This window comes from Ursus maritimus, unplaced genomic scaffold (genome assembly GCF_017311325.1).
Source record: "Ursus maritimus isolate PB19 unplaced genomic scaffold, ASM1731132v1 scaffold_24, whole genome shotgun sequence".
NCBI lineage: Eukaryota > Metazoa > Chordata > Mammalia > Carnivora > Ursidae > Ursus > Ursus maritimus.
Window position 1 is genome coordinate 32,820,541 of NW_024424897.1, and position 25,832 is coordinate 32,846,372.

Sequence of the window (25,832 nt, forward strand, 5' to 3'; positions counted from 1 at the left end):
TCTATTGTCTTGTAAGACCAGAAAAAGGAACTGGCTTTCCTCATTGGAATTTTTAAATAGATGAAACCACTCCAGTGTTTTTTTTTTTTTTTTTTAAGATTTTATTTATTTATTTGACAGAGACAGAGACAGCCAGCGAGAGAGGGAACACAGCAGGGGGAGTGGGAGAGGAAGAAGCAGGCTCCCAGCAGAGGAGCCTGATGTGGGGCTCGATCCCATAACGCCGGGATCACGCCCTGAGCCGAAGGCAGACGCCCAACCGCTGTGCCACCCAGGCGCCCCGAAACCACTCCAGTGTTAGCTCTTTTCTTTTTAAATTACCTTTTTACTATATTACAATTTCAAACTTACAGAAATGTTGAAAGAATAGTAAAGGAATTCCTCTATACCTTTTACCTAGTTTCAGCAGTTTTTAACATTTTGCTGTATTTGCTTTACTATTCTTTTTCTCTTTCTCTGTTTCTCTCTGTATATATGTATGCATTTTATGTCTTTTATAGAGTCATTTAGGAATGTTACACCCCCTTACCACAAAGTATTGATAATGTATATTTACTAAGAATAAGGGCAATCTCTTATTTAACCATAGTACATTTATCAAAATTAGGGAATTTAATATTGACACAATACTATTATCTAGTCCAGAGTCCATATTCAAATTGTCCATTGTCCCTAGAATATACAAAAGTAGTTTTAGAATTTCTAAGATACACCACTGTCTGCTGACAGTTTTTATTTATTTATTATTATTTTTTTAAGATTTTATTTATTTATTTGAGAGAGAGAGAGAGTGAGTGAGAGCACCAGTTTGGAGGGGAGGCAGAGGGAGAAGGAGAAGCAGACTCCCCCACTGAGCAGGGAGCCTGATGTGGGGTTTGATCCCAGGACCCCAAGATCAAGACCTGAGCCGAAGGCAGATGCTCAACCAACTGAGCCACCCAAGGTGCCCCTACAGTTTTTATTTTTGAGGTAAAATGTACATGTAGTGAAATGTATAAATCTTAGGGGTATAATTCAATTAATTTTGCAAAGTGCACATACCCATATAACCCATACCCCTGTCAAGATATGGAACAGTTTTATCACTCTGGAAAATTTCCTCAGTGCCCCTTCGCAGTCAGAATCTAGCTATCCCCCCCCCCCCCCCCCCCCAGTCAGCCATTTCTCTGTTATTTTCTTTTTAAGCTTGGCTTTTCTGAAACTTCATGTAAATAGACTTACATGTACTTTTTTGTGTTTGGCTTCTTTTGGTCAACCAGAATGTGTTGAGATTCATCCATGTTGTATTTATCAGTGCTTTGTTCTTTTTATTGAGTAGTAATTGCACTGTATGAACATACTACAATTAGTTTTTTTTCCCCATTATCCTATTGATTTGAATTGTTTTTTGTTTGGTGCTATTTATAAATACAGCTGTTAAGGGGCGCCTGGGTGGCACCATCCATTAAGCGTTGGACTCTTGGTTTCAGCTCAGGTTGTGATCTCAGCGTTCTGAGATTGTGTCTGAACTGGGCTCCAGGCTCAGCACAGAGTCTGCTTGTCCCGCTCTCTGCCCCTCTTCTCCTCCCACCCCACCCTCTTGCGTGTACACACTCTCTCTCTCAAATAAGTAAATCTTTAAAAAATACATATATAGCTGTTTTGAACATTCCTGTGTAGGTCTTTTGTAGATGTATATTTTCCTTTCTCTTAGGTAACTATCTAGGAAACAAATTGCTGCATTATTGAGTAGGCATGTGTTGAAGAAATTGCCAACCTTTGGGTGCCTGGGCGGCTCAGTAGGTTGAGCATCCCATTTCGGCTTGTCCTGGGATCAAGCCCCCTCCCCCCACCCACCCATGCAGCCCTCTATCAGGCTCCACACTCAGTGGGGAGTCTGCTTGGGATCGGGATTATGTCTCTCCCTCTGCCCCTCCCCCTGCTCACATTCTCTCTTGCTCTCTCTCAAATAAATAAATCTTTAAAAAAAAAAAAAAGAAAAGAAATTGCCAGCCCTTTTCCCAAAATGGCTATACCATTTTAAAATTCCATCAGCAATGTTTGCACCACGTCTTCCTCAACATTTGGTGTTGCCTTCATGTTATTTTATACATTCTATTATGTATTGGTGATCCCTCCTTATGGTAAAATTTGCATTTTTCTGCCGGCTAATCTTTTTGTGCATTCCTGTGATTATTGGCCATTTATCTGTCTTCCTTTGTGAATTGTCTGTTAAAATCTTTTACTCAGGTTTTAAATTTATTAAAACATTGTGGAATCTCAGAGTTTTTAATTTATTCTGGATACAAGTTATTTGGTAGATATGAGTTGCATGTAGTTGTTCCCACTCTGGGCTTTTCTGTTTACTTTCTGAGCAATGGCTTTTGATGAGGGGAATTTTTGAATTTTGATAAGTTTAATACATCAGCTACTATTTTTGTGGTTACTATCTGAATGCTAAAAGATCTTTTCCTGTCCCAAGATCATGAAAATATACTTCTCTCTTATATTTCTATTGATATTTACCTAAAAGCTTTACAGTATCGAGCTTTTAATAAAGTTAGTACAGTGATCCACTTGAAATTAAGTTTTGTATATGGCATGAGGTAGAGGTCTAGGTTACTTTTTTTCTCTGTGAATATCCACTTACTCCAGCACATTTATGGAAGAGATTTCTTTCCCCACTGAATAGCATGGCACATTTTTAGAAAATCTATGGACTATATATGTGTGACTCTTTCTGGTTTTTATTTTATTCCATTATCTGTTTGTTTATCCTTATGTCAGTGCCACTTTGTGTTGATTACATAGCTTTATGATAAATTTTGAAATCAGATAAGTCTTTCAACACTGTGTTCCTTTTTCGATACCCTGGTGGTTTTTCCATATTCCTTGCATTTCTATACAAATTTTAGAATCAGCTTATCAGTTTTTTCAAGAAAAAGCCTGCTAGAATTTTGATAGGGATTGTGTTGAACCCTTTATTCTTGTTGCTTTTGCTTAACATGTCCTTGATGTAGATGATAATATACATCTTTAATCACAGTTTACTCAATATTTTATTGCCGCTTGTAAAATACAGGAAACCTTGCAACAATTTATTTCCATTCACTCCTCCATCATGTGTGCTATTGTTGTCATATAAATTACATTTACATATGTAGCAAACTTCAAATACAGTATTATAATATTTCCTTTAAACCTTCATATGTCTTTGAAAGAAGTTGAGAAGAAATGAAAAATTAAGGCCATTCCAGTACTGGAAGTAGAAGGTCAGGTATTGGTTTAAAATTTCTTTTTTCTTTTAAAGATTTTATTTATTTATTTTAGGGAGAGATAGTGCACGTGCATGCATGCCTGCCTGTGCTAGCAGAGGGGAGGGGCAGAGGGAAAGGAAGAGAGAGAATCTCAAGCAGACACTGCTGAGCATGAAGGCTGAGGCCATTGTAAGAATCAATCCCACGACCCTGAGATCATGACCTGAGCTGAAACTGAGTCGGTTGTTCAACCAACCAAGCCACCCACACGCCCCTGATTTTAAAATTTTTATTTAGAATCTTCTGTCTGTGGATGGATTGTTGACTCAACTTTTTAGCTTGTTCAGGTCTTAGGGGTTTTTATTTGTTTGTTTATTTTTAAGATTTTATTTTATTTATTAGAGAGAGAGAGAGCACAAGCAGTGGGGAGGAGCAGAGGGAGAGGGAGAAGCAAACTCGCTGCTGAGCAGGGAGCCTGATGCAGGGCTCGATCCCAGGACCCCAGGATCATGACCTGAGCCAAAGGCAGATGCTTAACCAACTGAGGCACCCAGGCGCCCAGGTCTTAGGTTTTAATTATGTGTTCTTTGTTTTTTTGTCAAGTCCTTGAGTTGGTTTTTGGTATCTCGAAGGCCTTTATTTGGGACCTACACTTTAGGAAAATGTTATTTGAAAGTGACCTATATTTGTAGGCACTCAAGGAAAAGGGAGTCTTCCCTTTGTTAACCTAATACTTGGCGTTAGATATCTGTGGACATATTTCTAACTCTTTAGAATATTCAGATAATATAGCCAATAGGAATATGTCTTATATTCTGTGCTTTGATTTGGTGAGTTTTTTTTTTTTTTTTTTAAGATTTTATTTATTTGAGAGAGAGGGAGAGTGAGAGGGAGAAGCAGATTCCCTGCTGAGCAGAGAGCCTGATGCAGGGCTCTATCCCAGGACGCTGAAATCATGACCTGAGCTGAAGGCAGACGCTTAACCTACCGAGCCACCTGGGCGCCCCTGGTGAGATATTTTTGATTAAGTCTTGCCTTTGTGAACACTTGATGTCAATCATGTTAATGGATATGAAACATGAATTACCCCCAAAGCACTAAGGTAGCTCAGAGATTCAGCACTTCTAAATTCCACAGAATAAAAATGCAACTATAATGCAGCAGTGGCCTTTTCTATTGTTACGTCAGACACAGGATTGAGTTTTTTTCCCCTTAGATACTGACCTAGGCCTCTTTTTTAAAAAATAGGTAGTACATAGACGCCTGGGTGGCTCAGTCAGTTAAGTGACTACCTTCAGCTTAGGTCATGAACCTGGGATCCCAGTCCCCTGCTTTGTGGGGAGTCTATTTCTCCCTCTCCCTCTGTGCCTCCCCCTGCCCATGTGCCTGTGCGCTTTCTCTTTCAAATAAATAAAATCTTTAAAAATAAATAAAAATAGGTAATACATGAGGTGTTATTGTCAAATATGTTACATTTCTATGTTGATAGGCCCAACAGCACAACCTTATAGATAATGTTTCATGCAATTTCTTTTAAAATCACATAAGGGGACATAATAGAAGAAATAATCGTACTCTCTTTTTTATTTACCTACATATTTACTTTTACCAGTGCTCTCTTTCAGTGCCATTCAGATTACTGTCTGGTGTCACTTCCTTTCAGCCTGAATAACTTCCTTTATTATTTCCTGTAAGTCAGGTATGCCAGCAATGAATTCTTTCAAGTTTTGTTATCTGGGAATGTCTTTATTTTGCCTTCATTTTGAAAGATCATTTTACTGGATATAGGATTCTTAAATGACAATTCTTTCAACACTGTGAATAAATATATCATCCCGCAGTCTTCCAGCATCCATCTCATCTAATGAGAAGTCATTTGCTAATTTTATTGGCATTCTCTTATGCATAATAAATCGTTTTCCTTTTGCTGCTTTCAATATTTTGGCTATATTATGAGTCTGTGGGTCGTTTTGCTTTTATCCTACTTGGAGTTCATTAAGCTTCCTCGATTTGTAGATTAATGATTTTCATTAAATTTTGGAATTTTTCAGCCATTATTTCCTTAAAATTTTTTCTACCTCTTCCTCTTCTTTCCTTCTGGCAGTCCCATTATACAAGTGTATGTTCGTGTGCTTAATGGTGTCCCACATTTCTCTGAGACTGCTCATTTTTCATTGTTCTTTTTTTTTCTCTGTTCTTTGGATTGCATAATCTCTCTTGATCTATATTTTGCTGATTCTTTCTTCTTCCAGCCCAAATCTATTGAGCCCCACTTCGCGAAGTTTTCGTACCAGTTCCAGCAGTCAGCTACTGGTTGGTTGCAGGTTGTACTTAATATCTTTAAGCTAGTGATGTTTTCACCCTTTACTGTTGAATCTGTGTTGTGTGGTTTGGAGACTGTTTTCACGGTTCAGTTTGAGTTTGTCTTGTATTCAGCCATAGACCAGGGGCTCAGATGTTCCCTTTCCTTTTGTACCTCCTCAGAAGTTACAGCCTTGGCGATCTGCATAGTCTTTCAGAATGTCAGGACAACTATGGGTTTAACTGGTTTCTCTGATCTTTCTGTTAAGGTTTTGGCCTGCCTTTATTTCTTGGTGGTCTGCCTCTAATGGTAACAGATTAAGCTGTTAGTCTCCACTGATTGCTAGCTGATTGCGGTTGTTTTTGACAGTGCTCTTGGGGCATAAATTACTCTATAGTCTGATCCAAATTAAGTTGGGCACCTTGGCAGGGGCAAAGTATTGCTGGTTTTTAATAGTGCTTGTCTCTATCCTCTCCTGGGAAGAAACTGTGCTGTGGAGCAGAAGCTGGGAGGTTGGAAATGGGCTCTTCACTGGCTGCCCCACCAAGATCCTCCCTATGGAGCAGAAGCTTGAAGTGGGAGGTGGTGGGGACTGGTGCTTTGGTTACCACCACTGCCCAGTATACATCTTCCCCAGCATAAAGCTTGGTGAGATGGCATCTGTGGATATTCACCGTCTGCCAAAAACAAAAACAAAAACCTGGTATAGCTCTAGGAAACTGGGAGTAGTGGGAGCTACCACTAGAACAGCTGAACTCACTAGAACAGCTCTTCTGCAATACAGAGCTGTGAGGGAATGGAAAGCTGTAATTCGCGGTCATTGGCTGTTCCCCCATTCATTAGCTGTTCGGCCTTGATCCTCCTTACAGAGTAGGAGCTGGAGGTGAGGGAAAGGCTGCCGCTTTCAGGCTGCTAAGCCCTCTGGAATAGTTCTTCCACACACAAAGCTATGGGGGGTTGAGTGCAGTTCCTACCCGAATGTGATCCTTCCTTCTGTTCTTACTGAAGTCCATAGACTCACTCAGTCTCCGAAGACTTTGAATGTTTGGTAATTTTGACCGGCTTTTAACAGATGTCTGTCTGGGAGAGAGGTTTCACCTAACTCCTCAAATCATCATTTCCAATATATGTACATGGTGAAAAATTCAAACACTACACGAAGAGTTAAGTGAAAAGTAAGTCTTCCTCTCCTAAACATGTCCTTAGGTCTGATTCCTAGAGGCAACAATTGCTACCAGTTTTTTGTTCATAGCTCAGATACTATGGCCTATATATAAATATAAAATTAACTTTTAAACCTGGATCATGAAGAGCTTTAGCTGCTATAAAATGTAGCTTTAGCTTTTGAGCATGTGACTTGCTAAGATCTTGTTACACCCAAAATATTTATTGGCTTTCCAGCTATTTCTATAAGTATTCGTAGTCTTTATAGGTTAAGCAGTCCTTTCTGGCTTGGATCTTTGTAGATCACCTTATTTATTTTATCATATACTTACTGGTAAAACTAGGTAGTATTCTCACATCTAACATTAAATTAAGATTATAAACATCAAGATGATCATACTGTCAACATTTTCAGTGATCTGTCTTTTGCTGTAGTAAACTGTATACACGTCTGCTAGTATAGATATTGTTTCAGAAGTCTGACAATAGAGTGAGAGCTGTTAAATATTTTTTAGGTGGTAAAAAGCATTGCCTTAAAATGGAACAAATTTAAAATAACAACACTGGGTTGCTTCTAAAGTCTTTAATTATGGTAATTGTGACATTTTTAGAAATAAAGGGCACTTATGTGTATGTGACACTTGTGGCTTTATTCCTCTGTTTCAGCTCTGAGGACTGTTATTATGATTGAAATCCTCTGTGAAATAATTTTGTTTTCTGTTTGATTGCTATATAGAAAACTATTGAATTATGTTCCCAAATGGAGAAGTTCAGCTGATACAACCTTGTTTTGCTGTTTCACCTTGTTACTTACAGTTCTTGCTTCAGTAGCTTCTATTTGCAAGACATAAAACTGATAATAGAATTTCATCTGGGAAAAGATAATAAATTAAAGAAAGTGACAAGTCTACTGAACAGTAATTAAAGATGGATAGTCAGACTGTTGTTTAGAGAATAAACTTGCTGAGATTGTGGGAACTGTGTGTGATACGGGTTTTGATTTTCCCATACATATCCCGAATTTATTATAGGACTTCTGCCTGTTTTAATTTTAATTAATTAGATTTTGGTGGGGGAGAGTCAGGGAAAAGGAAAAAAAATATGTTATCTGTTCTCTTGACTTCGAGGATGGTGGAGGAAGAGAGACAGAGAGAAGGTAGCAATGTGGGATGGACAGCCAGGGAAGCAATATGCTCTCTACATTTTAAAAAATGTGAGCAGGTAGCCACTCTAAACAACAGGGAACCAACACTAACCATGCAGGGTTAATCTTCAGAAAATATGAGCTGAGCTTAAAATTGTAATCTACGCTAAAAGTTGTTGCAATTTTACTGCCATTTTAATAAGGAATGGTAAGCCACCTGTGTAAATTATGCTAGTAGGTATTACAGCCAAATCAAATGGTTGGCTAGAGGCAGAGAAAGGAAGAACTGAGCCAAGGTAGGAAGCTTCTCTGAGGCTTTATAGCCCAGGGGTCCAAAGCAGCTGTGGTGCTCTACATTTCTATACCAGGAAACACAATTCAGGAATCCAGGAGCCCCTGCCTGATAGATAGGCTTGTCTCTAGTGTTGGGAGCCAGGACAGGGTAAAGCTCAAGTCTAGTGCAGTTTGACTTTTGGCATAATAACTTTTGGGCCATGGTTATTCAGTGCTTGAAATTAAATGTTTTGGGCTTAAAAATCAGTTTCCCTGAGTGGTTCAGAAAATGGGAATTGTATTTTCACCTTGGTGGGGCTGTTTGTATGGCCTGTAATTAATCATATTCTCTCTCCTTTTGTCTCTTGCTGCTTCCTTCAGTTGTTACCTAGGTAACAAAGGTGGAAACTACTTAAAGCCTGGGATGAAAGACATTTTATCTTCATGAGCGTTTTCTTTAATCAGATTGCTTTCCTCCTAAGGAGGAAAGGGACTGCTGCTTTGCAGGTTCATATCGTAGTCTATATAAGTGCTGCTCTCTAGTATCAGGCATCATAGTGCCTATGCTAAATCTAGTTGTGCTGGGTATACTGAAGGAATCGGAATTGTGGTATGATGTGGTAGAATGAATGAAGGAGCCCTAGGAAATTTTGAAAAAATGTGGGACTCTGAAAGAAATTTAGCTTGGGTAAAGTACTATGTGGGGAACTTGGGCAATCAGAGAACATATCAATCTTAAGTGGGATTGGGTCAAAGTCAGTAATAGATAAATCTCAAAAACATAATGTTGAGCAAAAGAAATCAGACACATGAAGTATATTTATACAAAATTTAGAAACAGGCAAAACCTTCTGCAGGGTTAGAAGTCAGGATATGGTTACCCTTGTGGAGGGGAATAGACAGTTATTGGAAGGAGAGCAAAAAGAGGGCTTCTGGATGCTAGTAATACTCTTTTGTTGATTGGGGTGTTGGGTATATTGGTATGTTGTGTTTGTTAACATTGAGCTGTACAGTTATGACCTGGTAGTTTTCTGTATGCATGTTTTACTTCAATATAAAGTTTTAAAGAAAGGAAAGGAAAAGCTTGTAGTAGTTCAGTTCTGCTCACATGGTAGTCCTGTCTAATTGTCCTTAATTAGGAATTGGATAAATAGGGACTGGTTAAATTGTGTTATGTTCCTTATACCTCTGGGGATATAATGTAGCTATTTTGAGAATGAATAATTTTACATGTACTGACCTGAAGCCACTATTAAATAACAGAAGTTTCAAAACATATAACCCATTTGTGTAAACATAAACCATCATATACATACACTGGTATATACATAGAAAATATCTTGAAGGCATCAGGGAGATACAAATCCAAACCCCAATAAGATACCACCTCACACCAGTCAGAATGGCTAAAATTAACAAAGTCAGGAAACGACAGATGTTGGTGAGGCTGTGGAGAAAGGGGAACCCTCCTATACTGTTGGTGGGAATGCAAGCTGGTGCAGCCACTCTGGAAAACAGTATTGCACTACTGGGTATTTACCCCGAAGATACAAATGTAGTAATCCGAAGGGGCACCTGCACCCTAATGTTTATAGCAGTAATGTCCACAATAGCCAAACTATGGAAGGAGCCCAGATGTCCATCGGCAGATGAATGGATAAAGAAGATGTGGTGTGTATGTATTTGTGTGTGTGTGTGTGTGTGTGTGTGTGTATAAATATATAAAATGGAATATTATGCAGCCATCAAAAAAAGAAATCTTGCCCTTTGCAACGACGTGGATAGAACTAGAGGGTATTATGTTAAGCAAAATAAGTCAANATATTGTGTTGAGTGCTGTGTATTGTGTAAGACTGATGAATTATAGACCTGTACCCCTGAAATAAATAATACATTATATGTTCATAATAAAAATTTTTTTAAAAATTAAAAAAAACAAAAACAATAAAAAAGAAAATATCTTGAAGGACACACATTCAATAATTAACAATGGTTAGCCTTGAGGATTGGTTCGTAGGTAATGTGACAAAGTGGAGAATGTTGAACTTTTTTTTTTTTTTTTAAGATTTATTTATTTATTTATTAGAGAGAGACAGCCAGCGAGAGAGGGAACACAAGCAGGGGGAGTGGGAGAGGAAGAAGCAGACTCCTAGTGGAGAAGCCTGATGTGGGGCTCGATCCCGGAACGCCGGGATCACGCCCTGAGCCGAAGGCAGACACTTAACGACTGAGCCACCCAGGCGCCCCGGGAATGTTGAACTTTTACCTAATTTTTTAAAATGTGAACATGGGTTACTCTTATGATCAAAACAAACTTAAAAATAAATTCTAAATACTGTTTTAAAGGCAAATGTATTGGGAGAATTATTGTTACTATTCTGATTAAATCTCCAAAGTGTGGTTAAAAGAAGAAAAGGAGTTGTAGGAGCAAATTAGAGCCCCCCCCCCAGAAGAGTTAATATAGTTCTACCTTATTCCACTGCAGATGATGAGGCATATTCTAATGACCTTGAGTAAACAGAGTGAATATAGGCATTTGATGTAAAGTATAACAAAATTGCCCCTGATTGTCATTTTAGTTGATCCAGAGTACCAGAAGGAAGCAGAACAAAGACATCGAGAATTGGCAGCTAAAGCTGGAGGATTTAATGACTTTGCAACTTTAGCTGTCATCTTTGAACAGTGCAAATCAAGGTATGTGGAACAGTTCTATGTACTAGAAAGTTGTCAGTTTGAATATAGCTCCAATATGTATTTACTATGTGACTTTGGACAGTAAGATTCAGTGGGGGTACCACTGACCTCAAGGTATTTTGTGAACATTTGAGATTTGTCTATGCCAGGGGGCTGTTACTAAGTAGGCATTTATTATATAGTATTCTCTTCTTTCTTCTCTCCCTAAACCTTTCCTGAAGATGACCTTATAGAATTTTGGTTCTGTAGAAGTAGCTTAGATGAGAAAATGATTGGGTATATTTGTTATGTATATGTATAAGAAGAAATTCATTTATAAATTATTTTTTAATTCACTCAGAGGCACCTACATTAGTTTTTTCAAATTCCTTTAAGTGCTTTCTCAGTAATTGGACAGGTGGGGCTTGATCTCATAACCCCAAGATCAAGAGTCATACTCTCTACTGAGTGAGCCAGCCAGGCGCCCCTGTTAGACTGTCTTTCACTTATAGAAGTTATTTTCAAGATACCAATATTTTTGTTTTACAGTGGAGCTCCAGCTTCGTGGTGCCAAAAACATTGGATTCATTGGAGATGCTTATTTTCTGCATTTCGTGTTGAAGCTCAACTTCGAGAACTAATCAGGAAGCTTAAACAGGTAATTACTATAATGATCTTATCTTGAGTAGCATTTTGGCAAGATTCTCTGAGTACTGTCCCCCAAACTATGGAAATTATGAGGTGTTCTGATCTCTGGCTTGTAGGAATAGGCCCCATTTCTAACTGTGTGTGAGTACCAAGCACTGTACCTTTTATCCTTTGGGGAGGTTCTTTTCCTGGTCTTGGGTAGTTTCCTCACATTTATATGCTAACTAGTCCTCAGCTAAACACTTGTGGAGACCCTTCTGCGAATCTCTGGAGTTCTGTCTCTTAGTTCTCTTCTCTCCTGAACTCTTGGCCTGTGAACTCTAGCCATCTTAGTTTTCCTGGACTCTCAGCTCTTTCTCTTTATGTTTTTTTAATTCTTTAAATTTTTTTTTAAGATTTTATTTATATATTTGATAGAGAGCACAAGCAGGGGGAGTGGCAGAGGGAGAGGGAGAAACAGAACAGAAACTGAGCAGGGAGCCCGATGCAGGGCTTGATCCCAGGACCCTGAGATCATGACCCGAGCCAAAGGCAGATGCTTAACTGACTGAGCCACCCAGGTGCCCCAGCTCTGTCTCTTTAGCTCAGGGAGTTTTCCAGGTTCCACTTGGGTTTTTCCTTCCTTGAGCCTTCATACAGAGTCTCTCTCAAGGTTGACTGTAGCTGGGGCAGTCATTGGGCTTACTTCATTTATTTCCCATACTTTATTTCTCAGAGATCACTACCCTTTATTGCTTGATATACAGTGTTTTGGAAATCATTATTTCACATGTTTTGTACATTTTTGGTTGTTTCAAGGAGAAGAGTGAATCTGATCTCTCTTTTTTTTTTAAAGATTTTATTATTTATTTTTTTATTTGAGAGAGAGAGCGATTGAGGGGAGAAGCAAGGGGAGTGGGACAGGCAGACTTTGCACTGAGCACGGAGCCTGTCATGGGGCTCAATCCCACAACCCTAGAGATCATGACCTGAGCTGAAATCATGAGTCAGACACTTAAACGACTGAGCCACCCAGGCATCCCAAATCTGATCCCTCTTCTAATTGGCCAGAAACAGAAGTCTCTAGAAATGTGTAGTTTTCAAAATAAAAGATTATTTCATATTATTCTGTGATATTACCACTGTATATATATTATTTCTGTAGCAAAGTGATTTCCCAAGAGAGACCTTTGAAGGCCCTAAACACGAAGTACTACGAAGATGTCTTTGTGCAGGCTATTTCAAAAATGTAGCTCGAAGGTAAGCAATATGAGCTTGAGAAATGGATAAGAAATACTACAGTATTTGACTACAGTGTTGAACTATTTAATATTAAAGATTGATGATTTATTTAAGCTCTGTGATTATGATGACATCAATTACAATGACTCCATAATTGTCACTTGTGCAGAGGGAACTGCGGTGGCTCGGAGTGGGATATTGGAGCTCAAGTTTGGTAAGAGGGAGTTTGTAGAACAGCTGTCTAGCATCGGGTATCAGCACCTAAGTTGAGTAATAAGAGTTTTTTTGCAGAGGGGTGGCTCTGTGGAGTATAAAAGACAAACATTTTGAGCTGAGCATGGCATTTCTGAGGAAGAATAGCTTGGTGTGGAGTGTCAGGATGGGGAAAGCACTCATATGGGAGGTGTTCACTGTTGAGTTTAGAGTCTGAGTGTAGTGAGAGAGGACATCTTCTTAGGGAAAGGAGTAACAAAGGTGATGATGAGAGACTCAATATACAAAGGAATTGATCCCATAATTAAATATATTAAGGAATGGTGGTGAAGGGAGTATTAGAAATACTGAAAGGGAGAAAATGAGAATGAGCCCTATGGTGTTGGATTGGAATTTCAGGATATCATTGTGAACTTACAGTTTTCAATATAGTTAGATGGATGGATAGATAGATATGGAAATAAAAATAGATGTTACTGTGTATATTTATAATATGTATTTGTATATGTGTAAATATTTATATACAGATATACCCTAGCTCTGAGATGGACTGGGAGCAGTAACACCCTAACAGCAATGAATATACTTAGTGCCCAGATCTTGACTTGAGACAACCATCTGCTGTGTAAAGGACTCAGAGCTATTTGGAGAAATAGAGGTGGGAAAGTACAAGATGAGCCTGGAACATCTTATTTTGCCAGCAAGCAGGAAGTGATCAATGAGGTTGGAGACCATGTTAGAAGGACACTGGATCGTCCCGGGAAATGGGGCGTGTCACACAGCTCACGTTCGTGGGGAACCTGGTGCTGAACCATTCGTAGACGACCTGCTTCTGGGTCGGGGTTTCGTTCGTAGGAGAGCAGCTCCCTCACTATGATCTATTGAAAGTCAGCTGTCGACACAGGGTTTGAAAAATAACAAAAATAAAAACAAAACAAAACAATAATAATAAAACAAAAGAAAAAAGTACACTGGAACTAGCTTGACTAGGCCCTAACTGATCCAGTATAGGACATTCTAAGCATCAAAATAAATGATAGTAATGGATTATATAGCCCATTAAATAAAATGTGAAATCATGGGTCTATAGTCATATAAATTAATGAATGAGTAAATTAAAAGTTTAATGTCAAATGGAATTAGTTCAGCACCTATCCACTGAAGTCATTAATTACAAAGGGAAAGGGGAAAAGTAACTTTTCATGGAGAAGCCTGGCAGATGCTACCCAAATGAAGGCTTCAAAGTGAACACCATCAGTAATGAAACAAATCGAAATCATGTTCTTCCTGATAGGATATAATGAAAAATACAGCTTCACTTCTGTGATGTTCTTGCCAAAGATGCATAACCTAAATCTAATCATCCTGAAACAAACTTAAATTGAGGGACATACTACCAAATTACTATTCAAAAAGCCGTCAAGATCATGAAGGTCAAAGAAAGACGGGGGGAGTATGTCAGATTGAAGGGGCCTAAGGGGACATGAAAAGTTAAAATTAGTACTTGATTCCGAATTGGATCCTTTTTTTTTTTTTTGGAGAATGAAGTTCTTTTTTTTTTTTTTTTTAAGATTTTATTTATTTATTTGACAGAGAGAGAGACAGCCAGCGAGAGAGGGAACATAGGCAGGGGGAGTGGGAGAGGAAGAAGCAGGCTCCCAGAAGAAGAGCCTGATGTGGGGCTCCATCCCAGGACTCCGGGATCGCGCCCTGAGCCGAAGGCAGATGTTTAATGACTGAGCCACCCAGGCGCCCCCTGAATTGGATTCTTTTGTAATAAAGGATATTATTAGGACATTTGGATAAAACTTCATTGGGGTCTGAGGATTAGATGTTAGTCATGTATCAGTGTTAATTCTTGGTTTTGATATTATGGTCATGTAGGAGAATGTCCTTGATTATAGGAAATACACACTCAGATATTTGTGGATGATGGGGCATAAGGTTGGCAACTAACTCAAATGGTTCGAGTAAAAGAGATTTGTACTATATGATATATAAACAATTATCGTGCAGTCTGATCTGAGTTATGGGAATGTTTATAAAGTATTATAGGAAATCATCTGTGGTAATGATTGAACTAGGGCTAATATTTTGACAAGTTTTTGGAATAACATTTATGTAGGAAAGTATAGAAGAGAATAGGAATTTTTTTAAAAAGACTTTATTTGAGAGAGAGAGTGAGCTTGAGTGAGAGTAGGGGAATGGGGAGGGGGAAGAGTTGGGGGGAGGGAGAAGGGGGCTCCCTCCAGGGAGCCCAATGCGGGGCTCAATCCCAGGACCCTGGGATCATGACCTGAGCTGAAGGCAGACGCTTAACCAACTGAGCCATCCAGGTGTCCCAGAAGAGGAATTTAATGTTACAAACATGAATTAGAGAAATGATAGGTGCAATGTTCTAATTATCAGATTTTAGAATAGTGAAAATTACCTCTTTAAAAAGAGATGTATCATACTATAAAGAACACTGTATTTAAGTCAGAAGACCTATGTTTGGGACTTGCTTTCAGCATACATTAACTCTGTGATCTTTAGAAGGCTAGTCTGTTTTATTTGAATCTCAGTTTTGACTTCTTAATAAGTGACTTGCTCTCAAAACTCACAGGTTGTTTTGAGGCTTTATTATAAAATCATTTTGGAAACTTTAAAGCACAAATACGATATTATTGTTAATATTATTACTTATTAACCTGATGTCTGTACTTAACTGAAATTACTGTTTAGGTTGTATGTAATGAGAAGTTGTATCATTATTTAAGGAGTTGGTAGAAAAGTTATAGTGACACTTGAAAAAGTTTAAACTTATGCTTATAACACTCTTTGTGGTAGAACGTATTATAATTGCTTATTGTTAGACTTGGTGCTCTACTTATTTCATTGTTTTACTGTTCTTGTCTTTATTCTTTGATGTTTTTTTTTGGTTTTGTTTTTTAGATCTGTTGGGAGAACGTTTTGCACAATGGATGGGCGTGGAAGCCCAGTTCACATTCATCCTTCCTCAGCAGTAAGCGCCTTATTATTATTAAAGTGTCCTAGTTTTAATAAAGGAAAGAAATTTGTAAAGGTGTAGGACTAAGTCATGCACAAATGTCTTCTACTTTTCACTTTGAGGTTAAATTTAGCATATGTCTTCATTACATTAAGCTGTAAAGGTTGGCCCATGCTCTCAGTTTTATTGAAGAATATGGGAATTAATTCAGAAGAGTTTGGGCTGTTAGTATGCTGCTGGTCAAATGTGGAATGAGGCAAGTTACTGAGTTGTCATCCTTAAATGAATTCTTTTGTATAGCTTCATGAACAAGAAACCAAACTCGAATGGATCATTTTTCATGAGGTATTAGTTACCACCAAAGTCTACGCAAGAATTGTGTGTCCAATCCGTTATGAATGGGTGAGAGACCTGTTACCCAAGTTGCATGAATTTAATGCACATGATTTGAGCAGTGTGGCCCGACGTGAAGTGAGAGAAGATGCAAGAAGGAGATGGACAAATAAGGAAAACGTAAAGCATCTAAAGGGTGAGTCTGTTACTTGTTCTAATGATATAAGTCCAAGGAGCGTAAATGTCCAAATTCTCATATAATTACAGAAATACTGTACAGAGCGTAGATTCTGGCTCTGTCTCCTCAGAAAGCTAAGAGTTGTCATGAGTCTCAGACCTGTTACTTTGACTTCCTACTTTCCTTCCAGTTAATCATGTTTTCCTTAACCCCTCTGTCCAACAACATTATTAATAACAACAGTATCTGTTGAGCTTTTACCATGTGCTAACAACTGACATTACCCCATTGAGTTTTTACAATAACTCTATGAGGTAAGTACATATCCCCATTTTATAGATGAGGAAATACTTAGCAGTTACAATAATTTGCTGAAAATTCCATAGCTAATAATTCATGAGTCTGGATTTTGAATCCAAGGAAACTGACTCCATGGCCTATACTCTTTTTATTTATTTATTTATTTTTTTATTTATTCAAGAGAGAGAACATAAGCAGGGGGAGCGGCAGAGGTAGAGGGAGAAGCAGGCTCCCCACTGAGCAGGGAGCCCAATGCAGGACTTGATCCCAGGACCCTGGGATCATGACCCTGAGCCAAAGGCAGATGCTCAGCCAACTGAGCCACCCAAGCGCCCCTCAGTGGCTATACTCTTAATCATAATAGCATACTGCTTCTCAGTAGTCCTTTGCTATCTTTATTTTGTTTATAAAATTTTATGAACTATTACTTCAGAACATCTTTTTTTTTTTTTTTCTAGGGTTTTTTTTCCTGTAAAATGTTAGGTCCCTAGTTGGGAGGCATAAAAGTTATCCTGAACTAGGACAGAAAGTTTAATTTTCAGCTCACATATGCAAAAAGCTTTTCAGTAAAGCTTTCAGGGGCTGATTTTTTTAAAATAAGATTTTATTTATTTAATTTTTTTTGAGAGCGAGGGTGAGGGGGAGAATGGAGGGAGGGGCAGAAGGAGAGAGAGAGAATCTCAAGCAGGCTCTGTGCTAAGCTAGGGCTTGATCTTTCAACCCTGAGATCATGACGAGTCAAAATCAAGAGTTGGTCACTTAACCCACTGAGCCACCCAGGTGCTCCTAAGATTTTATAAGGTCAGCTTGGGGTGGAAAGACCAATGCCTTTTAAAAAATAGATCTGTTGCAATCAGTGGTTGTCAGGAGCTGGGGGTGAGAGAAGGGGTTTGACCACAAAGGGATAGGAGGGAATTTTGGGGGTTGAGGGTTCTGTCTCTTGATTTTGGTCACAGACTATAACGTACTTGTGAAAATTCATAAAACTGTACACTAAAAAGGGTATATTTTACTGTAGATAACTTATACCTTAATTTTTTAAATGAAAAAAAGAAAAAAATACATAAACTATACAGCCTCATACCAAAAATTTAAGATATATAAAAGATAGAGAAATGTAAATACAGATATCTGCTGATGGTTTTCACCAGCATTACCATTCCCCCCACAATATATATTGTCATGAAGACCTAACAATATACAACTGGCCAGAAGAAATGAGGGTCATGTCCTCTGCATTTAGTAACATTTACTCATGCTCTCAGCTAGAATATGTCTAGTTCCAAGAACCCATGTTAATTCTCATACCAATGCAAGAACTTAAGAATCTAAGGCAGTGGGGTGCCTGGGTGGCTCAGTTGGTTAGGTGTCAGACTCTTGATTTCGGTTCAGGTGATGATCTCAGGGTTGTAAGATCAAGCCCTGCATCTGCTCCACAGTGAGTCTGGAGCCTGCTTGGGATTCTCTCTTCCTCTTCTGAGACTGATTGATGGAGCAAATTGTATTATCCTTTTTTAACATCATGAGAAATAGAGTGGTAAGGAATTTTGCCCAAGATCTGGAAGAGTCTTTAGAAATGTAGTGTTTTGTTGCAGTGTATAACTGTACTACATGTTTGAGGTAGGGTCATTTATTCTAACATTTAGGCCTTCGTGCTTGCATTTCTTTCTCTCTTCCTTTTCTTCCTCTTCTCCTTTCCTCTCTTTCTTTCTTCTTATTTTTTAACCATAGACCACTTGTTTCTTTTGAAAGGACAAAATTTAATTTCCTTTTTTTCCCCCTTAACATTGAAAAATCAGGGCATCTCCTTCTCTTAACATTTCTTGTACTGAGTTTCACAACTAAAGTTTTACTGGATTAATTTGTAATGTTTTCTTTTCTTTTTTTAATTTTTTATTTAATTTGTAACGTTTTCAGATGGAATCTCAAAAGAAGTCCTAAAGAAGATGCAAAGAAGAAACGATGATAAATCCATATCAGATGCACGTGCTCGTTTCCTTGAGCGAAAGCAGCAGAGGTCCCAGGATCACAGTGACACACGGAAGGAAACAGGCTAAGCAGTGAATCCTCCAATTCAGGAAGTAGGAAAAGCAGCCAGGAAACGTGCTTTTACTTTGCCATTTATATCAGACAGCACTACCCAGAGGAAGTGGTCAGCAGCTGTTGTTAGCATACAAGCTAAAAACAAATCTAAGTTCATCAGTACTAATAAATGGAATTTTCAAAGAAAAGATTGAGTTGCCATTGTCATAGGCAAGGATATATGAAACCAATGAAAGACAATACATGTGATATTTTCCTCACTTCAATTTTGCTGGCCTTAACTGGTGTCAAATGCTGTCATTGAGATATTTTCAAAGAACATTGAATTGTATTTAATCAGCGTGTATTCCATTTGCATTCGAAGCATTAAAAATTATTTTCCTTAAATCTCTTTAAGGCCTTCTTGTTGCTATTAGAATAGTATTATATCAGGTTATCAGGTATGTGACCATTTCCTTCAGAAGGCTGAATGTAAGAGGTTTTTACTCAGCAATACTTAGATATCTAACCGTTTAATTGCTACAGAGCTTTATAGATATTTAGAGAAAAGACTTAATTAGTAAATAAGAAAATTGCCTATGGCAAGTTTCTTTGTTGAATTAATATTAATCCTTAAATTGATTTTTCTGGGATTATACAAATTCCTTTTTATATAAAAATATATTGTTTAAAACAGTAGCTATAGCCATTAACCAAAGGACAGATGATATACACACACACACACATATATATATATTTTAGCTGTCCCTACATACTTGTATCAACACCGTGTATGTAGGTGTGACAGTGTTTCAAACAGCCCCTCCACCTGGCCTACTCTCTTGCCTCCAGCTGCTTGGGTAGGACCATTTAAACATCTGTTACACTGATCTTGAGATGGAATTTTTTCAAAGCAGCCAACACTACATCACCAGTGTTTCAAATTGGAACCTTGAGGCTAGTTAGTATCACACTCAGGCCACACTCAGCACTTGCCCACTCTGTTGTTTACTGCCTTGTATTCTAGTTATTTGTGTATTTGTCTGTCTCCCCCCACTAGATTATACGCTCCTTGTGGGCAGGGACTGTGTCTTTCTCATCTTTGTATCTTTCATGGCACCTAGCACAGTGCTTTGCACATAGTAGTCACTCAATGTTTGTTAAATAAAGCTATTAGTGTCATTAAAATTCAAAAGGTAGTATAATGTGTGTTTTTAGATAATTTTTGTAAAAATTAAGAATCTAAATTTTTTATAGGTAACTGACTCTTTTGCAGTTATTTCCTTTGGTGTCTTAAAAGTTTTCTGTTCAATATTAGAAACTTGAGCCTTTAACTGAAAAATCACATAAGGACCCAAATCTGTGTGTTTGTTCTTAAAGTAAGGTGAGTGATGATGGTTCCTCTAACATTCCCAGCATTGTTTCTTTGTCCGTTGTAATCTTTAGTGCTCTTGACACTATTTCAGCACATTAGTCTTACCAGTTCTCGTCTCAGGTATATGTATCAGTGTATTTTCTTAGATGTGGTAGGGGTGTATGTGGATTCTTAGAATAAATGCCCTTTCATTTCAGTAAATATTAACCACACATTCTAAATCTATAGTCGTAGTCAGATTTCATCAGTTGTCCCAATAATGTCCTTTATAGCATTTTCCCCCAATTCAGGATCCAGTCAAGAATCCTGTACTGTATTTAATCTCTTTTAGTCTGGAAAATGTTCTCAGTCTTTCTTGGTCTTTCACATTTAAATTTTTGAATAACATTTCTGACATTTTTTAGTAATATAGGCTTAAATTATTATTCATTTCTTTTTTAGAGGGAAGGGAGACAGAATCTTAAGCAGTGCAGAGCTCGATCTCACGACCCTGAGATCATGACCTGAGCCAAAATCAAGAGTCAGATGCTCAACCAACTGAACCACCCAGGTGCCCCAGGCTAAGTTATTTTATAGAACGTCCTCAGTTTGGATTTCTCTAATGTTTCCTCATGGTTGGAACACATAGTGGGAATTCTATGACTGGAGAACTGCATAAGTAATACCAATGTCTTTCCTAAGGCATCAAATATGGAGGTACATGGTATTTGCCCGTTATCGGTGGCATTAATTTTGATTACTTGGTTAGGGTATTTTGATTTCTTTAGTGTAGTTACTCTTACTATTAAGAAGTAATTTTGGGGAGAGATATGTTGAGATTATGTTAAATAGCCTATTCCTCATAAATTATCATCCTCTGGATTTATCATCAACTGATGATTCTTGCCAAATCAGTTTTATTTTTATGGTTGCAAAATGCTGATTGTTCCCCCTAATTCTTTCCTATATTTGTTGGCATTATAAGAAAGAGCTTTCTTTGAAGAAGAATTTCCAGTAAACAGATGGATGCTTGGCGTAGCATAGATCAAGACAGAGAATTAGAAAGCCCAGGGGCTATTTGAGAAGGGTGGCAAACTATCCAGTTTATTTGGTGCATAGAGTATATGTAGGATAGTAATAGGCTAAAAATGTTGGCTGAGAACAGATTATATAAGGCTTTGAAAGCCAAGCTATGGAATTTGAACTTATTTTGTCCTATATGAATATATTAAAGGGGAATGACATCATTAAAGCTTTAAGGTAATTGTGACAATAGTTGCTGTAAAAATAGTTGATTTGCACTGAGAGAGGCTGTCCATAGGATGAGAGGAGAATACTAGATCTAGTTAAGAAGGTGGAAGGAGCCTTGGAGGAACGGTAGTGGTAATGGACAAATTTATTCTTTAAAGAATGAGGATTCACCTTCAAATTACTAAATGAAACAAAACAAAAACAAATGAAGACAAATGTTATCATAGAAAAATGGTCAAAGGACATGTTTTCTCACAAAAGAGGAAACACAAATGGTAAGACAAGGTACTGAATCTTACTAGTAATTAGGGAAATCCACTTTAAAACAGTGAGATGCCATTCTTTTTCATCAGATTGGCAACAATCAATATGCCTGAAAAGTGTTGGCACAGAATAAATTGCTCCTATTTTAGAGAACATTTTGACAGTATCTAGTAAAGTTGAACATGTGCATAACCTATGACCCAGCAAGCCCACCTTTAGATTTATATCCTAGGAACTCTTTGGGATTATATAAAATACTCTGTTCCTCATGAAGTTTGACTCACATAGATTTAGCATCATTTGATGACTTGATGTTAAATACATTTAAAAAATATTAAATACAGCATTCATAAAAATGGTATACTCCATTGTTTCTAATAGCAAAGAAATTGAGAACAATATATATGTGTCAATTGGGAAATGGCTGAATAATTGTGATATGTTCTTATGGTCAAATTCCACACAGCGGTGAAAGTGATTTTTGAGACTCCTGAGGCCTACTCTTAAACTGCTTTGCAGAACAGGTGAACCTGCATTCCCAACAGCAGTGTCATAAAGTGCCTGTCTTACTGTAGCCTGTAGTTGTTCAAAAAAGTCTTCTAATTATAGACAAAAAAAGGTGGCTCATTATTATGTTAATTTACATATTTAGATATTCAGCTCTTTTTCCTTATTTTCAAACTGTCTATAAGAAATAACTGATTTGAATTTGGTGAGGCCAGACAGTAAATATTTTAGGCTTTCAGGCCAGTCTCTCTTGAAAGTACTCTGCTATTGTAGTATAAAAGCAGCCATACACAGTACATAAACAAATGGGTATGGCTGTGTTCCAATAAAACTTTATTTGTGGACAATGAAATTTAAATTTCATGTAATTTTCCAATCAGGAAACATTATTCTTTTGACTTCACTTCTTTACCACTTGCACTTTAATCCAGGAAAGCTACTTTTCACATACCCATTCTAATTCAGATTATTTCATTTGTAAGAAAAGATCTTAATTTCATGAAATATCTGAGATTTTTCTGGCTTTTATTTTTCTTTATAGCAGAGTTGATAGGATTGAACATAATGTTAAGCCATCAATAAATTTAAATTATAATCTTTATTCTCCCCAGAATTTTCAAAGTAATCTATATTACTTATCTGTTCCTTTAACCTTAAAATATGAAAAATACAAAATTCTCTTGTGAAAGTATTAAAGATTTTCAATTCTTTTTTTAAAAGATTTATTTATTTATTTTAGAGAGAGTACAAGTGGTGGGAAGGGCAGAGGGAGAGAATCTTCAAGCAGAGTCCCCACTGAGTGAGGAGCCTAATGCAAGGCTTGATCTCATGACCCTTGACCTCATGATCACCACCTGAGCCAACCCAAAAGTCAGACACTTAACTGACTGAGCCACCCAGGCACCCCCCTCCTTTTTTTTTTAAGTAGGTTCCACACCCAGTGTGCGGCTTGAACTCAACCTTGAGATCAAGAGTTGCATGCTTTACTGACTGAGCTGGCCAGGCACCCCAACTGTTAAAGATTTTCAAAGAAAATAATCACATTACTTGTCTAGATAAAATCTATATGTTTCTTAACCTAATATTACTTGGTGATCAGCTAATACATAGGAAATGAGATGGGTTAACCCAAAATACAGCATAGCATCCAGTTTGGTGCCTTTTGTATATGATAGATATTTATAAATGATTGCTGTGCTAGCTCCAGGTATGATTACTGACAACATACGTTGGTCCAGGCTTTGAATTAAATAGGTGGTACAGTCAATAAATGTTATAATAGCTTAAGAAGTAGGATAAATAGATTTTAAGCTGAGTTTTTAAGGCAGAGTAGGACTTGGACTAAATTAAGAAAGGAGACAGAGTTTGTGTGATTGAGAGAGGAACCAGAGTTAAACATGGAAAGAATATTAGTGTCACCTCGAGAGGAGCTTTTTTGAAGTATTTTTCAGTTTCCAGTCTGTAACTTTGGCTAACATTAAGTAGGTCAAATGAATAATTTGAGTGCCACTCATTCTTGCAGACAGAAAAATTTGAAAGTTGGCTTGGACTCAGGTTATCCTTTTACAGCATATACCACTTAGAGACTGCCATTGTGTGCCAGTCTGCTACTCTATTTAGTTACCTTTCAAGAAATGGAATTTTTAAGCGCTCCTCAATAATGAGTATAATCTCATCTCTACATCTGATTTGATGGTTTAGCTAGATAGCCCAAAAATACAGAGACGGTAAAGGGCTGTCCTTATCAGGTTAGTTTTTATTTTTACCCTAAAGGGAACTTTTCATGCATCTTGGTGGTAAGAGTGCTGGCTCTGAAAAAAAAAAAAAAGAAACTTAAATCAATAAATGAGGTAGGCTTATATGAATGCTACATATTTTTCTTTACTGGAATGTTATAGAACGTATGGTTGTGTAATTGTATACTGTACAACATTAAACTCACAGTTATTTGGAATGAAAGCAACCAGAAAAGGAAATAACCAGGTTTTTGGTTCGTTTTACATCATCCACTTTCATCGGTCATGACATGTTAAGCTAAGTCATTTTTTAAAAAGTAATTTGTAGGGGCACCTGGGTGGCTCAGTCGTTAAGTGTCTGCCTTTGGCTCAGGGCCTGATCCCAGGGTTCTGGGATGGAGCCCCGCATTGGGCTCCCTGCTCTGCTGGGAGCCTGCTTCTTCCTCTCCCACTCCCCCTGCTTGTGTTCCCTCTCTTGCTGGCTGTCTCTCTCTCTGTTGAATAAATAAATAAAATCTTAAAAAAAAAAAAAAAAGGAATTTGTAGTGTGTCCTAAATTTGGTACATATTCAGATCAGGCTGCATATGTAGATGTACTTAAAAAACTTCACAGTGATGAACCTGAGGACTTTAAAATTCAGAATTGCTTTCCCAATATAAAAAACCGTTTAATGAAAAGATTTTAACATTGAGTATTTAATTTTTCATTGTATGTACTGTAAGGTATTTATTGACCAAGTAAATTCGATTATACTTCCTTGAAACTTTATTATTGAGTTAACCAAAACTTTTGTTTACCAGATCTCAGTTTTTAACCATTCTGTTCTGAGAGTTTACTACTATAAGAAGGCTGCATATGTGCATTGCTACTAGAACTATCCCTGGAGTGTGACAGAATTTTAAGATTGCTGAGAAAACATGTTTGTGCGTCATGCCTTGCTTTGGAGACAGTAATAACACTAGGAGATGAATAGAGAGAGTTCTACATATTTAGAAAGGAAGGAAAAAAATAGCCCACAGCAATCATTCCAACATCCTGATCTTCTTCAACCCTTCATTGTATAGAACTTCTCAAGCTTCTAGTGACTTTAATTTTTGAATATGAAGGGGTTATGGTGACATGCATCTGACTCCCTATTGATCAGCAGGGTTATAACTCTTCTGAGTTTATCTGTCCATAATGCTCTGTGTATCACTATATTTGAACCAACTTTTCTAAGATGACTTTTTAAGGTAATGTTATGAGCCACTTTATTCCTCTGCTGGAATCTGATTTAACCTTTAGACAACATGGGAGGGGCCTATATAATATGACTAGATTCCAGATTGTATTCCCACAGGGCTGTCTTGGGGATTCACTTGGAACATGCTCAGTCCTGACACAGAATAAAGACTCGTTATAGATCTTATTTGCTGTCCATGATACATTATAAAACTTGCCTGTATAAATTAGATTTAGGACAAGCCTGAGTAAGTGAATGATACTAAGTATAAATTCAGGTCCATCTCATACCAAAAAGGCCATGAAAAATTTTTTCTGGCTTTGTGTTTCTTTTCAGGTGAGCTTTGCCTATAATCTGTCCTTGTACAGGGCCAACATAAAGTGGGCACTGTGGGTTGACTGATACTTGAGTCGGTGCTTTTGCTATGCTGCTCTTTATCCAAGCCTGTGGGATTCACATCTGTGGCCCTAGGGGGCTGAGATCTTTCAAAGCTGCTGTTTAAATGGCAAAACCACTTATCTTACTGGGTAAGGCTAAAGTATATCCCTCTTGGTTTCATTAAAATCTGATTTTTAAATAATTGGTACAGTGGGTTAGGCTTAAAGTTCTGCTTTAAAATTAATCATCTCTTAATGTTTGAGAAATGTCTTTACTTTGTGGCTTTTGTAGCTAAATCCTGCTGTTTTCAAAAGGTCAAGTTAAAAGGCAGGGGCCTTAATTTGGGGGCTGCTTGACAATAAACAACTATAGAGGAATCTGATGAATGTTCTTCTGAGGTGTCATTCTCACTGACATATATAT

At 37.6% G+C, this 25,832-nt stretch overlaps 1 protein-coding gene across 1 annotated transcript in view; it reads left to right on the plus strand.

Annotated features, from left to right (window-relative positions):
* The window catches only part of DHX40 (DEAH-box helicase 40), a 46,823-nt gene extending 27,715 nt beyond the window's left edge, over positions 1-19,108 (plus strand). Inside the window, exons 13-18 of the mRNA XM_008695479.2 lie at positions 10,699-10,813; positions 11,342-11,450; positions 12,585-12,679; positions 15,809-15,878; positions 16,164-16,392; positions 18,592-19,108. Coding sequence (XP_008693701.2) covers positions 10,699-10,813; positions 11,342-11,450; positions 12,585-12,679; positions 15,809-15,878; positions 16,164-16,392; positions 18,592-18,731 — 758 coding nt within the window. The 3' untranslated portion in view covers positions 18,732-19,108. The remainder of the gene's footprint in view (positions 1-10,698; positions 10,814-11,341; positions 11,451-12,584; positions 12,680-15,808; positions 15,879-16,163; positions 16,393-18,591) is intronic.
* Positions 19,109-25,832: the final 6,724 nt, after the last annotated feature.